The following is a 16,291-nucleotide window of genomic DNA, read 5'->3' on the forward strand; positions in this document are numbered from 1 at the left end:
ACTACCATCTGTATTGACATAAATACCTGAAAAATGGCTTGCCCTGAGCTTAATACTTCCGTTGTTAGTTGCTGGGGACGTAGAGCATGCAAAGCCTGAGAGATAAAGAAACATTAAGTTCTGAACGTAGCAGAATCATATTTTTTCATTTAACAGAAAATGATCTGAACTCAGATAGAGATGATATATGCAGCACAATAGTCTTTACATTGCCTAGGCTAGTGCTGGTTTGAACTCAGATACAATGATCTGAACGGTAGCACAACCGTTCCATACTAAAAGAATAGTGCTGGTTTCATTCTTTAATGAAACAAAACTCATCAGCTCTACATATAGACCACAAATGTTTATGATCCTTGATATAATGTCATACTATATGTGTATATTCTAGTTTTCCAACACCACCTGAGTTCAGCCCTAGGTACACTCATACACGAGGTAGACACCAGAACATGGATGTACTCTTACCATACTACTATCATGACCAATTGTTCTACTACGGTTTGTAAAAATGCACAAAAATCATATACAAGTATTGGAAGCACCTTTAAACCGGCAAGTAGTCCAACACAAATGTTAGTCAAACTGGCTGTACGCCAATGTTGCTTCTTTCCAGCTTTCATACACTGTTGTATGACCGAAAGAAGTGAGAGCATCCCTTGGCTATCCTGCGAAGAAAAGGTTACAATCATTTTAGACTACCAAAATAGCAAATGTCATAGCAAAACAAGGACCTATCTGGACATATAGTAATCCCAAACCTGAGAAGCAAAGATGATACCAAAGCAGAGAACCATCTGATTCACCAATGTCTTTTTCACAGTCTCTGGCTTCATGATTGCAGAAATTTTGCATAAGAGTTGAGAATAAATAAAAAAAGACAAGTCTGTAGCCAAAAAAACAAAAACCAGCTCAACCACTAAGAACAAATTCACCAAGAAGCCATTGCGCTTACCAGCGGGAAACTAGAAACTTTACTTTCCCATACACTTGGTGCTAGACCATTTTCCCCACCTTGAAAATAGCGAAGCTCATCTTCAAACCAATCCCTGGATAAAAGTTCATAAGAAGTTACATCTCCTTGCATGAAACATGTGAGGAAACAAATACAGAAAAAATCCTTAGGGAATGCAAACTAATAAATACAGATGATCATGTAGGCACCTGCCAGGAATCCAAGGACCAAGCCATGCATCTCTTTTGTCAAGGAGCGCCTTCAAGCACGAGCTTTCCTCACATCCAGAAGGTTCCCTTTCAATTAACATACATGAAGGAATCACTACTTCAGTGATTAACAAACATGAATGAATCACTAGCTATGTCCTTAGCATTTATTTATAAAGGGAAGTTAGAAAGACAAGCAGTTTGGGATGACATTTTCTTTTACCTATATGGTGTTGTGCATAGCTGAATAATTTGTTGATGCTCACTTTTATAGGCCAAGGGTTCTGGGATAGACTGATAAGCTATCAATATTCTTATGATGAGTATGTCGACGAAAGTTTTGACATCAGAAAACCGTTTATTGGCCATTGTCGATACACTAGACAAAGCGCTGTTTTGAATAAGATACTGTCAATTAACTCATCATACAGGTAAAGGATATGAGAACTTATTCTCAAATAAAAATAGCCGAATTATTAAATTGGCAATTACATGTAGACAGAAACTGTAGGAAAATCAGTAGTAATGCCATACCTACGGAGGTTTGCCAGTACAGGTTGGAGCAGGATACCATCATTACAAGATACAAAACGTCGTACAAAAGCTGTGAGTGCGTCAATTGCAGCAGACCACACACTACCAAAAGGAAAACACTGATCATTTACTTGTTATCAAGAATAAAAATATTTGAGTCATCACTTTCGTTCCTTTTAGACATGAAGTTCAGGGAGAAGTGAGGACTAAGCCCTCTCAAACCAGCCACTTATGTGTCAAAAATAAACTAAGAAAATAAACACGGTTCGCTTCCAGGAGCTTAGATAAACTAAGACAATAAACACGGTTCGCTTCCACAAGCTTAGATAAAATATACAGCACAGGAAAGAATATTGAAACCTTCGCGTTTAAAGAAAGGCTTGATGTATCAAGAGCCAGTTACCTTAACGTAGATTTTAAGTCTCCCTGTTGTTTGATCAAGTTTTCTGGATTTCCAGTAAAGACGTCAGTCCACAAGATTAGAATATCAAAATCTTGGTCCCCGAACTCCTATATAATCAAATAGAATTGCATAAGACAATGCATGCCGTGGACACCGCAGTTCAAGACATACGGATTATATATTACCTCTTTTGGCATAGAATTTAATAATGATGATAGCAATAACCATCCTGCTTCCTTTTCACTTGAGGCAACTGTAACATTTCTCCTTGATTCTGTTAGCATCTTCTTTGAAACTTCAAGCACCGACTTTGGCAATCTGTGAACATAAAATTACAGAAAAGTATTGCAACTGGATAAAATGGAAGTTCTGTATTGGCAATTATACAAAGTCGTGGCAGATTGAGAACTATTTTGACTATCTAGCACAAAGTATCCTCCGAATTTTTCATGATACGCAAAAAGGTATGACCAGGAACTAGTTTGATTAGGAAAAATAGCAAATAACAAACGCCCAAAAACTATTAAAAGTACTAAGAGTGAAGGTTTCATCTATTTGTCTAAGGCAATGAGAAAGGTAGCAATATACAGGATTAGTGGGAAGATTTCTTCATCGGCTCACAGAGATAATAAAAACTATCCGCCTAAATGTATGAATTAAATGCCTAGTAACTAATTTATCGAAAACGAGTATTAACATTGAGTTTGAAGTGCTGAAACAGTGAATATGATGTGACCATAAGGAGTTATGAAGACTATTACCTAGCAGGATAACCAAGGGATAGTCCAGGAGAAATGGAGACTAGAGCTGCCAACGTTGCTGCTTGCCCATGCAAAGAAGCAAGATCAGTTTTCAATTTTTCTCCCTACAGAACAACAATGGTTACTTATTAAGTTATTCCCCGTCATGAAGTTGCTGCAGCTCACAATCGATAATGTCTATTTATAGAGACTTGAAGATGAAGAATTTCAATTATATGAAAGCCAAAGATGTCATAAGCATAAAAAGGGAAACTATGATGTCTTTCAGATATTTTTCGATCTTCAGTTTCACCATATGGTGTTCTACATTCGGATCAGAATGACCCTTCATATTTTCATCAATATTGACGTTTTTGTTGCCACACCTTAATATCATCATACTGAAAGAAGAAAATCCAACTCAGTTGAGATGAATTGGAAGCACTAGTATTACCTTTTCAAAAGATAAACTTTCCCGTAAAGCATTAAGAGTGGTTACAGCAAAAGATGTCAACCCACCAACGCACGTAGGATCAACCTCAGCCAAAGCACGTAAAGTTAAAGCGGCCTCAACACGTACCTGAAAAAATCAAGTTTACGTCTATAAATTATGCATTTACAATTACCCTTGGGTTGTCATTTGACCCAATGTACCCAGACATAGATCCATGACAGGTAAAATTAATAAACACATAACCAAATCTGAAAATTTCGATATATCAAGCTACTACATCCAGAAAAGCAATCAAAAAGTACTGTCTAACAGCTTCTTCCAACCCTCTATTTCTATGCATCAAGGTTTTGTTTACCTACCTTCACTGTGATAACGCCATTACTACTTCTTTTTATAAAGGTTTTGTTTACCTAACTTTTAAAGCAGATGAAACAGTTTTACATCCAGTGGTAGCAAGAAGTTCAAACGAAGATGTCTTTCAGTGCAATTATTGGTACTAAACAAGATCACGTAGATAAGGAGTATCAGAGTCTAGAAGATTGAAAGAATCAAGAATATCTGAATGCTGGAAAGAAATATATTTCTCTGACAAATATTTCCAGGAAAAATATGAGGGATGAAAAGCACTCGTGTTGAGAGTAACTGTCAAAACAAGATATGTGAAAGCTTACAAGGTCCAAAAAATGTGATAATGCTGCACCCACTGTATCATCGAAAAAATCCTTGAATTCATGGGGAACCTGCAGGCACGCAAATAAAAATCGAGCTTAAAAGATTAATTAGTAAATTTAACTAACAGCAGTTTCATGAAAAATATTTAATCAGAAGGGTTTACGCCAGTAGCAGCCTCACCTCTCCCAATGTTTTCAGCGTGAATGACAAAGCCCGCAAAGCAACTATTTTCATTGATGGACCAGCATTTGAAGACTGAAGCTGCATTTATTTCGGAAAAATACATTAACTTACTTGATTATGATGTAGGACCAAAAATTAATTTTTTTGAATATGTAGATCTGACTTGCAGGGAAAATGAGTGATTCAGTAAAACTGCAAAACCTGCTTTCCGAGAAACACGGAAAAGCTTCTCTGGCTTGGTTCCATCATTTGATCAATTACGCCAACCCGTAGGATGTAAAGAACACATGCCTTCAAAAACGAATACATATTGTAAAATATAGAAGTATGTATGAAGAACTTATGCAAGACAAAAATGACAAGGTTGGAATTGCAAGGAAATGAAACAAGTGTGACTTACAAGTGCATGGGCATCAATTGAGGAGCCACCCCGCAACATGTCCATGACGTGCAAAGAATAGTCTTGAAGCTCACTATCTGAATCCAAATACCTTATCCTGTTGGCCTGCAAAATATATTCAACACTTTGTAAGTTTACAAGGCCATGGTGCCAGACATGTATGTAAATTAAAGATAATCACTGGAATCTACAAATAGATTCACATTCACTAGTAGAAGAAAACTGCAGGTCTTATGATATGGCAATATAGGCAGTATAACAATTGGTGTGATACTGTGATCTCCTAAAACGGCCCATATAAAATGTTCATGATAATATGTCTCAATGTCAAATCTGAAATGCAAAATCTAATCACACAAGGACAACACAAAAACTGAAAAGATTCCAGCATTTGTTTACCTGTAAAAAGAACACCCATGACAGAGCCAAACCGAACCGTGTATTCTTTGCCCGAGATCCAATCGCTGCGATTATTAAGTATTTTTGCATAACGGAATAAGAACTTCGCAAAACAAAAGAAAGCTCTACTGCGAACCTTTTTTAAAAAGATGTATATATATCCCAAGTCTGAAGATTTAACGAACCAAAAATTTACACACAGAGATCTTGTCTTAAGACTACCTTTTGTGAAGGGCAAAATTAAATGCCTCTGCAGACCACCTTCCAGTTTCTTTGCTGGTGGAAATGGACCTTTACCTCTAGGTTGGACCTAACAAAAAAAAAAGTTCATAACCTCCAAATTATGACGACATGAAGCACGCAAATTACTAGTAAAATAAGCCTACATGCACTTCAGGATGCATTCCTAGTGCAAGCAATGAGCCCAAAGCCTCCGCAAATGCATCTCGGACAGATGATTCTGGATCTTCAATACCCTACGTTAACAGAGGCATATATACATATTCAGAGATAGACATCAGCCCACCAAGAAATTGGAAGAAGAACGGGTTAAAAACATACAAGTTTTACTAGCACATCAAACTGACCTTGACACAGTAAGAGGCTAAAGTATCAAATTCGCTAGTACCAAGACCTGGTCCCCCAATGTTGGAAAAAGCCTTCAAACAACGAGCAACAGCAATTCTCACAACGAATGATTTGTCCGAAGTGGAAAATCTTGTGATGAGACGGTATGCTTCTGAGTATGCAGTGGCAGCAGCTGTACCACCGCAGCCTTCCAAAGCACTTTGAAGCAAGATAAAGGCTTCTTGTCTCACAAAATCCTGAAGCAAGGCAAACAACACAGAGTTAATCAAGAAATAATTGCTGTGGTGACACAGGTCAGTTTTCTTTGATAGCCCAAGTTTCTTCACAAATTCTATATAATAATAGCTGGGTGGAAATGAATTCAATAATTGAAAAAAGTGAAACAGCAGACTCCGAGACTAGGAATAGTTAAATTAGTTTATACCAAACCATATTCCCCAATAAATATTAGGACACAATAGCAATAGTTGCAGAGCTTTAATTCCTCCCTTCACGGCCAACAAATCAGATACCTATTTGATATTTTCACACCATATAGTTCTTTCTAAATATTACAACTGGGGAACTGATAAAAAGACATGACCCACTGAAGTAGATTAAACCAATCAAAATTACTTTTCCGCATGACGGAAAGAACTTAAAGTGTAAAGTTGAACTGTGATACCTCATTAAACTTCACTAGTTTTGTTACAATAACTGTTGTTTCGAACAAGCCAGACGTAATTTTTCTCCCAAAATGACGATACAGCTCTCCCAAGCATTGGGCAGCACCTAGAAAAAAATTGTATCTATTAACTTTGGAGGATAAGACCAAATAATCATAAAGAAAAAAACTTCCACATGGATGAACTTTATGAAATGTATGGTTACTTGATGTGCTCGACAGAATACCAAACAGCAGATCAAAACTGATAATTTATATTTTGCTAAGGAGGGTGACGAATATACATCTTTATACCAAAACATCACTAAAACCTACACTATTTGAAATATTTTTATATGAAAATAGCTGCTGAATAACAGTTTGCCAGTAATCTTAACAAAAAGAGAGCTTACCTGCAACTCGCTGAGGATCACTCTTCTTCCCATCGGAAAGAAACCCTTGTAAACAGCTAGCTCTAGAGTATATCGAAATACTATCACCACTTGAAATTATTTTCGCCATAGCCACAGACGCAAGATGACGTACTGGTCTTCGAGCACCTAGAGTAACCAGAGAATACAAGGAATCTTCGCATTTTCTTTGGGTGACTAACAAAGACTCCTGATACACATGATCGTTGATAACCCCATCAGAAGTATCACAAAAAAAAATGCCAAAAATATATATACACAAAGAAAGGTACTTGAATCAATGTAGTGTTCCCTAGTTATAATAAACTCATTCTCAGGTTCAACATGAATCTAGAAACGAATCCGACGCTAAATAAAAGAACAAGAGAGCAATGGCCGCCTGTGAAAGTAACTAAGAAGACTACTAGTAGTTGATCACACAGATCAAAGTCTATGAATATAACAATCATCGTTGTTCCAGATAAATTCTTCAGATGCAAAAACAGACGACACTGAGCTGACGATGGCGGGATACAAATATTAAGAAAGGATCGATCAAAAAAAGGGAAAGGAGACCTTGGGCTCTTCATCGATGGCGGAAATAAGATCAGAAAGGATCTCGAAACAGAGGAGAGGGTCAGGGTTTTTCTGTGAAGCTGACGCCACAATCGACTCAAGCTGGGCGACGAGAACGTCGAATCGCGACAGAGGAACGTTGTCGATGGCATTATTCTTCGCCATTATCACTGTAGAAGAAACATAGAGCGAAGAGAACAAGCCCAGACAGAGTTGAGGAGAGGCAAACAAAAAGAGTAGTGTGTGAGAGAGAGAGAGAGAGAGAGAGAGAGAGAAAGAGTCGGAGAAATCAGATCTATTGGGGTCGGAGGAGGAGAGAAGCCGGGTTTAGTTTCCGGGTCGGGTTAATTTAATTTCCGGGTCGGGTTAACAATTCAATCAAGATTAAATTGTTCTGTTAACCATTGAGGTGGGGGAATACAAAACAAACTATGTTTCAAAGTAAAATAAAAACAGAGTTTATATGCATCCATATTTTTAACTATAGTAGGTGGGCTGGGGGAGTAAAGTTATGACAATGGCGTCTAACAAAAACAAATTCCGTGTCAAGAAAACGAGTTGACCAAGACATGATGTCGTGTTGTTGTTGCTTCAAAACTTGCATCATAGTTGTATTTGACGTACGGTAGCATGGGACGTTTCCAAGATTGAGTCCTCGGTTGTGTAACTTCTTGTGAATCATTTCTTCTTGGTGATCTACTGGTCATGGAGCCATTCGTGAACATTCGCATGTGCTTGGTGAGACTATTGAGGGAGATTGTAAAGATATAAAGTGTGTATTTGATAGTCGCAAAACTCCATTGATACAAGCACCTGCGTCTCTTACTTGTGTTGTGGCACATATTGCGCCATACGTTCAAAACCATAAATAATAAAGCTTACTTAGTTATTAGTGAGTTAAACAAATAATAATATGACAAATGTACTTTGTTACTCACCACACACTTGGAAGTTGGATCATGTGTTTTTTTTTTTTTTTTTTNGTTTTTCTGTGAAGCTGACGCCACAATCGACTCAAGCTGGGCGACGAGAACGTCGAATCGCGACAGAGGAACGTTGTCGATGGCATTATTCTTCGCCATTATCACTGTAGAAGAAACATAGAGCGAAGAGAACAAGCCCAGACAGAGTTGAGGAGAGGCAAACAAAAAGAGTAGTGTGTGAGAGAGAGAGAGAGAGAGAGAGAGAGAGAAAGAGTCGGAGAAATCAGATCTATTGGGGTCGGAGGAGGAGAGAAGCCGGGTTTAGTTTCCGGGTCGGGTTAATTTAATTTCCGGGTCGGGTTAACAATTCAATCAAGATTAAATTGTTCTGTTAACCATTGAGGTGGGGGAATACAAAACAAACTATGTTTCAAAGTAAAATAAAAACAGAGTTTATATGCATCCATATTTTTAACTATAGTAGGTGGGCTGGGGGAGTAAAGTTATGACAATGGCGTCTAACAAAAACAAATTCCGTGTCAAGAAAACGAGTTGACCAAGACATGATGTCGTGTTGTTGTTGCTTCAAAACTTGCATCATAGTTGTATTTGACGTACGGTAGCATGGGACGTTTCCAAGATTGAGTCCTCGGTTGTGTAACTTCTTGTGAATCATTTCTTCTTGGTGATCTACTGGTCATGGAGCCATTCGTGAACATTCGCATGTGCTTGGTGAGACTATTGAGGGAGATTGTAAAGATATAAAGTGTGTATTTGATAGTCGCAAAACTCCATTGATACAAGCACCTGCGTCTCTTACTTGTGTTGTGGCACATATTGCGCCATACGTTCAAAACCATAAATAATAAAGCTTACTTAGTTATTAGTGAGTTAAACAAATAATAATATGACAAATGTACTTTGTTACTCACCACACACTTGGAAGTTGGATCATGTGTTTTTTTTTTTTTTTTTTGTTAAAACCATGACTTGGATCTTGCACTTTGATGAAGCACTTAAAAGCATCATATGATTCCTCATCTCCGTGGTGGTTTGCCAGTTATTAGTTATTGCAGTTGTTAACGTTTACCGTGCAAATTTTCACCAGCTCTAGACACTGCACGATAGCTTTTCCAAAAAATGCTTCATTTGATTCAACTTTCCTATAGTATTATAGCAAAATAAAAAGCTGTATGGTAAAGGTTCTTTTTTTTTTACTCAAAATCTGATTATATTGATTTAGGAAATGTCATTAAAAGAGGAAGAACTAGCCAATCTGGAACCATTACAGATTCAACATAGTACTCATGATCTCTACATCCTAATTTTGCTAAAGTATGAGCCACATTGTTGTGATCCCTTTTTATAAACTTAAAACTGATGAAACTGAATTTTGATGCCCAAAACTTTATGTCCTGCAGAAGCGTTGATAGAGATGCATTCATGATAGAGCCATTAATCAACTTGCACAAAGATTCATTATCGCCTTCAAAGATGACTGCATTGTATCCTTGTTTCAATGTTTGTTCGAGAGCTAATATTAAAGTCTTTGCTTCAGCCTCCAGTGAGTTTTCTGCATCAGTTAGTTTCTTTGCACCCCAAACGAGTTTTTTGCCTCGATGATCTCTAACGATCCAACCACCTATGACTGTATGGTTTGCAATGTCAAAACCTGCATCAAAGTTGCACTTCTTTATTGGGAAGATGGGAGGTATCCATGTAGATGAGTGTATGACCGGAGAATGTCTGCGATCATGATGAACTGAGACCGATGAGATATTTAACCACTCTTTTGTTTCAGCGATTGATAGTAAAACCGTTTTAGAAGCCCCTTCTCGATAATCATTAAAGATAGAGTTATTCCTAGCCTTCCAAATGCGCCAAAGTAACCAAAAAGGAAGTAAGGAATCAAAAGTATTGCAATTTTGTTGCATCGATTGGTTGATGATAACTGACAGGTTACTCTCTGCGTCGTGTTCTAGGTTGTTGACATCAAGTAAAGGTGTATTGGAGGTACGCAACACCATTTTTGCAAAAGGGCATGTGAAGAGAGCATGGAGTATATTTTCATCCTCTTGTCGACATCTGGGGCAAATGGCTTCTATTGTCATTCCTCTTGATCTCAAGCGTGTAGTGGTTGGAAGCGCACGAGAGAGTACACGCCAAAGAAAGTGCTTAATTTTTGGCATTAACCGAAGCCTCCATATCTTTTGTTTAAGATCTTTTGAGCCATAAATATCTAAAGGATTCACATCAACTGCGTGAGGATCATGTCTTAAAAACCAGTATCCAGACTTGACTGTACATTCGCCCGAGAGAGAGAGTAGTTCTATATAAGTTTATCCTCTGTTTCCATAATAGAGAGATGGAGTTTTTGAAGGAGCTCACCATCACCAGAAGTGATCATTGAAGTGATTTTTGATGAATTCCATGAGCGAGACTGGTTCTGTTTCTCGATTAACTGGTCTAAAGAGACATTGATATCAGGTAACAACAATGTTACAAGGTTGGGAGGGTGAGTTGGGAGAACATTATCAATTCCCATTCGAATTGTTTTTCCATTGCCAACAATATATCTCGAGCCTCTCTTAACAAGATTTAGTCCTACTAAAAGGGAAGACCAACCATATGATTGATTCTTCCGAGCTTTTGCATCAAGCACTGTGTCATCTTTAAAATAACGTGCTTTCATCACCTTAGAAAAAAGGGAGTCTGGAAATTGAATTAGACGCCATGCCTGTTTTGGAAGGAGAGCATCATTGAAAGCTTCCAAATCTCTAAATCCTAAACCACCTTCTTTCTTCGTTAGCTTGAGCTTGGTCCATGCAATCCATGGTATACCTCTTTTATTTGAATTTCTTTCCCACCAAAAGTTCATAAGGAGAGACTCTAAATCTGAAGTGACACCTTTGGGAAGTTTGAAACACGACATCACATAGACTGGCATGGAAACCGCCACCAATTTTAACATGATCTCCTTTCCAGCAGGAGACAACCGTTTGGCTGTCCAGCTTGATGTTCGTTTCTTTACTCTATCTATGTTGAAGTTGAACATTTCTGTCTTCTTTCGTCCGAATTGTTCAGGTAAACCCAAATATTTTCCCCCTCCTCCATGGTTTGCAATGTTTAAAATTTGTTTGAGTCTATCTTGAGTAGATCCATAAACCCGGGAACCAAATGTTATCATTGATTTAGATGTATTTATCTTTTGACCCGAGTAGTACTCATAAATATCAAACACATCTCTTAGAGCCTGACAATTCTTTCTGTTTGCTTGGCAAAAAAATAGTGAATCGTCTGCAACCTGTAAATGTGTGATTCGTGGAACCCCAATACCAATTTAGATTCCTTTGATTTCGCCATCAGATACTTTAGAGTTTATTAGATGACTTAAGATGTCCGAACAAAGGATAAAAAGATACGGAGATAATGGATCCACTTGCCTGATTCCACGTTGTGGTATGATGTTTCCATACGGAGCTCCATTGATCAGAACAGAATAATTGACCGATCTTACCGTTGCCATGATCCATCCAACCCATTTGTCACAAAAACCAAATAGTTTTAGCGTTGTTTCAAGGAAATTCCACTCCACTCTATCGTATGCCTTGCTTACATCTGTTTTCACTGCCATATACGACTGAGATACACGCTTTCGAACCTTTAGACTATGTATTAGTTCATGTGCTATCATCACATTTTCTTGTATCAAACGACCTAGAATAAAAGCTGTCTGGGCCTCCGAAACTATGTTATTGAGGTGAGGTTTGAGTTTGTGAACCAGACATTTCGACACTATCTTGTATAAAAAGTTACATAGGGCGATTGGTCGAAAATCTGAGAGGGTTATGGGATTGTCTATCTTTGGAATCATACAAATATTCGTATGGTTAATACTTTGTTTCATTACAGATGTGTCAAAGAAGGTTTTTACTTCTTTTATAACATCCTTGCCAACCTTGTCCCAACAACTTTTATAGAAGCGTGCTGTTAAACCGTCAGGTCCTGGGGCTTTGTCATCTCCAATTAAACAAACAGCTTTATATATCTCTTCATCACTAAACTCTCGAGTTAGGTCATCGTTTATTTCAGTTGTGACCTGTGGCACAAAATCTGCAAATTCCTGAGGCGAAACGAAATGTCCATTGGTTGAGTAGAGATTAGAAAAGAACTTCTGAGCATGATTGCCTATATTCTTATCACCCTGAATTATATTTCCTCCCTCATCAGTGATCGAAATGAGGTTGTTTTTTGCAGCTCTTGTTTGAGCACAAGCATGGAAAAAACTCTTATTTCTGTCACCTTCGTGCATCCACTGGTTACGGCTCTTTTTGTTTCCAATGAGTCTCCTCATCTTTATACGCCTTAGTTAACTCCATATGTAATTGGGGAATGCGTATACGGTCCTCACGAAAACCACTCTCCATAGCATCGTTTAGTTGCGATTGTAGTAACTTAATCCTTTCGTCAGCGTTAAGCTGTGATCGATATTTCATATCAGCCATCGTTTTCCTGCAGTTGTCTATCCTGGTGTTGATAGGCATATCTTTATTTTCATTCTCTCCAGATCAACCTCGATGAACAATCTCCCTAAAATCAGGTACATCACATAGTCTCTTGTCAAAATAGAAAGTTCTTTTGCGTTGTTTGTTGTTATTGTTCATATATAACAGAACTGGTTTGTGATCAGAACCCGAGAAATCGAAAAAATGGGCTTCAACATTAGGAAAAGTAGCAGCTCCTGCGGTATTCTTCATAGCTCTGTCTAGACAACATTGAATAGTGTGAGAATATCTTTCTCCCACCCAAGAGAATCTGTTCTCCCTAGTTCTGATGTCCTTTAAGCCACACATTGATATCATATGACGAAAATCTCTAAAAGTCTACTCGGCTCTTGCAGGACTTCCAATTTTCTTCCCATTTGAGATTATTTCATTAAAATCACCAAGTAAGATCCATGGAGCATTGCGGTCAGAAGTCATATTTTCAAATCTTTCCCATAAAATATGTCGTTCACTCTATGCAAGGTGGCCATACACACAAGACAAGTGGAAAGAGATATTATTAAGAGTTACAACAACATCAATTAGTCGTTCATCCTTGGACACCAAGGATAAAGACAGACTCTTCCTCCACATTAGAGCTAAGCCTCCACTCCTTCCTTGAGGGGCCTGAATTAAAACATCATCAAATCCTAGATCATCCTTTACTTTAGTTACAAATCCAGAGTTATTAAGTGTTTCTCAAAGAAAGAGAATATCACACTTAGAAGAAAAACATAGTTTAGTTAAACGAGAAGAAGTCAGCGACTGAGCCAAGCCTTGACAGTTCCAGGAGATGATCTTCATATAGGATCTGGGGGTATCGGGCCCCCGCGCCTCCGTCGAAACCATTGTTAACTGAACACGAGTCCACAGAAACCTCTCATTTTTCCTTCTTCCTGAGTTGACACAGGATCGTCAACTCCTATGCAGCCTTAGCTCTGTTGAAAACCGTTTCAAACCTGACCCTCTTACGCTTTAGGGAAGTAAGATCCGGTTGAGCATTGTTAGAAACTTTGTCTAGATATTCTCCTGTTGTCGTTGTGGCTTCAACTTTCTTTGAAAACTTGGCGTGAAGATAGTGAATCCTCTCGGCTGTTAGTTCTGTGTCTTCAAAGGCACTGGGTAAGGAGGATGAAGACGTGATGTGTGTACCTTGAACATGACCAAAGGTGTTTGGTGGTGGCATTTGGAGACCAGGAATGAGAGTCGCAGGATCCACTGATGGCAGAGTATCAGATTCAGACATGTTGTCTTGCACATCAAATTGTCGATCATCATCACTTTCATCATCAGGCCCCGGTGGATCACTATTGTCGAAGGTTAAAGAACATTCTTTTGCATCATGTTTCAGTGATCCACACTTAGTACAGAAGTTTCTAAGTCGCTCATATCGATACTTAATCACAGTGTTTTCATCAAGAGCAAAATTTATGTTGTTTTGAAAACATAGAGGATCATCAATGTTCCAGGCTATCCTAACTCTAGCCGCTCCCACTTGGTTGACATTCTCATCATAATCTACATCCGTAACATATCCAATCCTATTGCCAACCCATCTAGCCGTAACATTCGTTAAGTAGAGAGTGGGGATATCTTGGATTTGCACCCAAAAAGGAAGATCTTCATGTCGTTTTCACCAATGTTAAGGTACCAGCGGTGTGTCGTGATCATCCAGTCATTGAATGACCAAGGGCTACGTCGCAACACCAAATCCATGGATTCCCCCGATTGGAAGCGAAACAGCACTCTACCCCCATCAAGTAACCGTCCAACACACGCATCCGGGAATCCCCAAACTCTTGGCATTTGGCGAATTATCGCCCGGAGATTCTGTTTACGGGGGTTCACCGGAGTTACGACTATGGAGAACCGATTCACATTAGTAGCGCGAGAACTAAATTCAGAGGGAAAGACAATTAGTGCATCGTCAATTCCCAGATCAAGGTCTTGAACGGATTTTCTCAAGAAATCACTCATTATGGAGTGTTTATTAAAGAACAAAGTAACAGAAAGGGATAGAGAAATTGGAAGAAAGCGAGGGAGAGAACTGTATTTATAGGTTTTGATCCATGGCGGTTTTGGTGAGCGGTTAACTCCCACAAAAAGGGGATACAAATAACTGGCAGACCCAAACCGCTGACAGAACCCCATAGATACAAAGAATAGAGGAAATCGAACGGAAATAAACTCCTTAACGGAGAAACAAATCGGAAAAAAAATTTCAGAACTGTCGCCCTCTGAGTCGCCATCAGAGAGAGACGCCATTTTGCAAGCTGTTGATGTATAGTAAAGGTTCTTTTGCAGAGAAAGTAAGCAGTAATCGTTTAAGCGGACGATATGAAGAAGGTGAGAATTTCAAAGCGGTATATGTATATCGCAGCCAGTGTTGGCTCAAGGTTTTTAGGGGCCCATGGGCAATCTTTTTTTTTTGGAATAAAAGACCATTTTTTTTTGAACCTCTGTTATATGTTAAAAAAAAATACGGATTTCATTTTGATAATATAAACACTTGAACCGTTCGACCACTTTATTGCTTCTGATTTGGTAGACGCAAATACCGTTACCGTTATAACCATTGCATAGGCTAGTCCCATTCCATCTTTGGCTGGAACCGTTATTCCTAAATCCAAAAGCAATGTTTCGCTTAATCGCTTGTCAACCGATGAACTTAAAGTTGTATGAGTCTTTGGCGGCCAAGGCAAGTATGTCTTTTAGATATTTCTGAATTTCTGGAGGACCTGGAAATAGGGAATAATAGCCTTTTTTAGCGGTTTTCAACTTTTCATCAAATATATAGTGGTGATGAATCTCCACAGGAGTAACATTTCGATAATTCATTTTTCAAAAAAAAAAAATATATTTTGATAATTCAATTTCTGAATTTTGTGGAGAGCTTCTCTTAGGGCAATGGATTATGCTTAGGGAAATCAATTGATGCAAAACCCTTAAAGATATATCTCCCACTTGAATCATGCAAAGTCCAACTAATACCCCCTCTACTATTTTGTTTCTTGTTTGGTTTATATAAAACAAATTGTTAGGTCAAATATTTATAAATATATATTTTTAATTTAGGACAATTATTATAAATACCAAAACTAAAAAAATATGTTTTACATCTTTAAAAATTAATTGTGGTACATTTGGAAAAATAAAATCTTTATAGTATTTTTTAAAAAATAATTTTTTTGTGGTAGTTTTTTTGAAAAAAATAAAATATTGTATTTTGAGAATTTTTTCTAAAATTTAATACAGTAGTACTTAAAAAAAGAAAAAAACTATTAACACTAGTATATAAAATAAATAAAATCCTCTGGAACTAAAATAAAAATAAAAATAAAAAAATTCACGCCGGTTAAAAATAACAACAACTTCGCCGTCGTCGTTTGCTACTAGTCTTCCTCGCTTCTATCGCAAACTCAATCAAATAATCCCAGTAAGCTTCTCCGATCCTCCTCTTACTCCATTCCAAGGTACGACTCGATCTCGTTCTATTGAATAGAATCTTTAAACCAAAACCTTTTCAGGATTTAATCGGGATTAGTCAGGATCTTAAATCATTGCTTCGTAGTTGATTTTGGTGATGTTAAAAACCCTAATTCCGATGATTGTTCTGTTCGCCTCTGAATAAGTTTGATTTGAATGTTTCTAGTTACGT

At 37.9% G+C, this 16,291-nt stretch overlaps 1 protein-coding gene across 1 annotated transcript in view; it reads right to left on the minus strand.

Annotated features, from left to right (window-relative positions):
- Positions 1 to 7,433, minus strand: part of LOC104704690 (HEAT repeat-containing protein 5B-like) — a 20,610-nt gene extending 13,177 nt beyond the window's left edge. Inside the window, exons 1-22 of the mRNA XM_010420733.2 lie at positions 7,167 to 7,433; positions 6,594 to 6,801; positions 6,202 to 6,308; positions 5,537 to 5,773; positions 5,336 to 5,425; positions 5,172 to 5,259; positions 4,950 to 5,014; positions 4,551 to 4,655; positions 4,352 to 4,441; positions 4,148 to 4,228; positions 3,967 to 4,035; positions 3,296 to 3,421; positions 2,863 to 2,966; positions 2,287 to 2,419; positions 2,102 to 2,208; positions 1,699 to 1,800; positions 1,388 to 1,555; positions 1,165 to 1,251; positions 956 to 1,049; positions 762 to 830; positions 546 to 668; positions 27 to 95 (exon numbers count right to left, since the gene is read on the minus strand). Of these exons, the coding sequence (XP_010419035.1) occupies positions 27 to 95; positions 546 to 668; positions 762 to 830; positions 956 to 1,049; positions 1,165 to 1,251; positions 1,388 to 1,555; positions 1,699 to 1,800; positions 2,102 to 2,208; positions 2,287 to 2,419; positions 2,863 to 2,966; positions 3,296 to 3,421; positions 3,967 to 4,035; positions 4,148 to 4,228; positions 4,352 to 4,441; positions 4,551 to 4,655; positions 4,950 to 5,014; positions 5,172 to 5,259; positions 5,336 to 5,425; positions 5,537 to 5,773; positions 6,202 to 6,308; positions 6,594 to 6,801; positions 7,167 to 7,331 (2,487 nt within the window). The 5' untranslated portion in view covers positions 7,332 to 7,433. The remainder of the gene's footprint in view (positions 1 to 26; positions 96 to 545; positions 669 to 761; positions 831 to 955; positions 1,050 to 1,164; positions 1,252 to 1,387; positions 1,556 to 1,698; positions 1,801 to 2,101; positions 2,209 to 2,286; positions 2,420 to 2,862; positions 2,967 to 3,295; positions 3,422 to 3,966; positions 4,036 to 4,147; positions 4,229 to 4,351; positions 4,442 to 4,550; positions 4,656 to 4,949; positions 5,015 to 5,171; positions 5,260 to 5,335; positions 5,426 to 5,536; positions 5,774 to 6,201; positions 6,309 to 6,593; positions 6,802 to 7,166) is intronic.

Source organism: Camelina sativa, chromosome 7 (genome assembly GCF_000633955.1).
Source record: "Camelina sativa cultivar DH55 chromosome 7, Cs, whole genome shotgun sequence".
In the NCBI taxonomy this organism is placed as follows: Eukaryota; Viridiplantae; Streptophyta; class Magnoliopsida; order Brassicales; family Brassicaceae; genus Camelina; species Camelina sativa.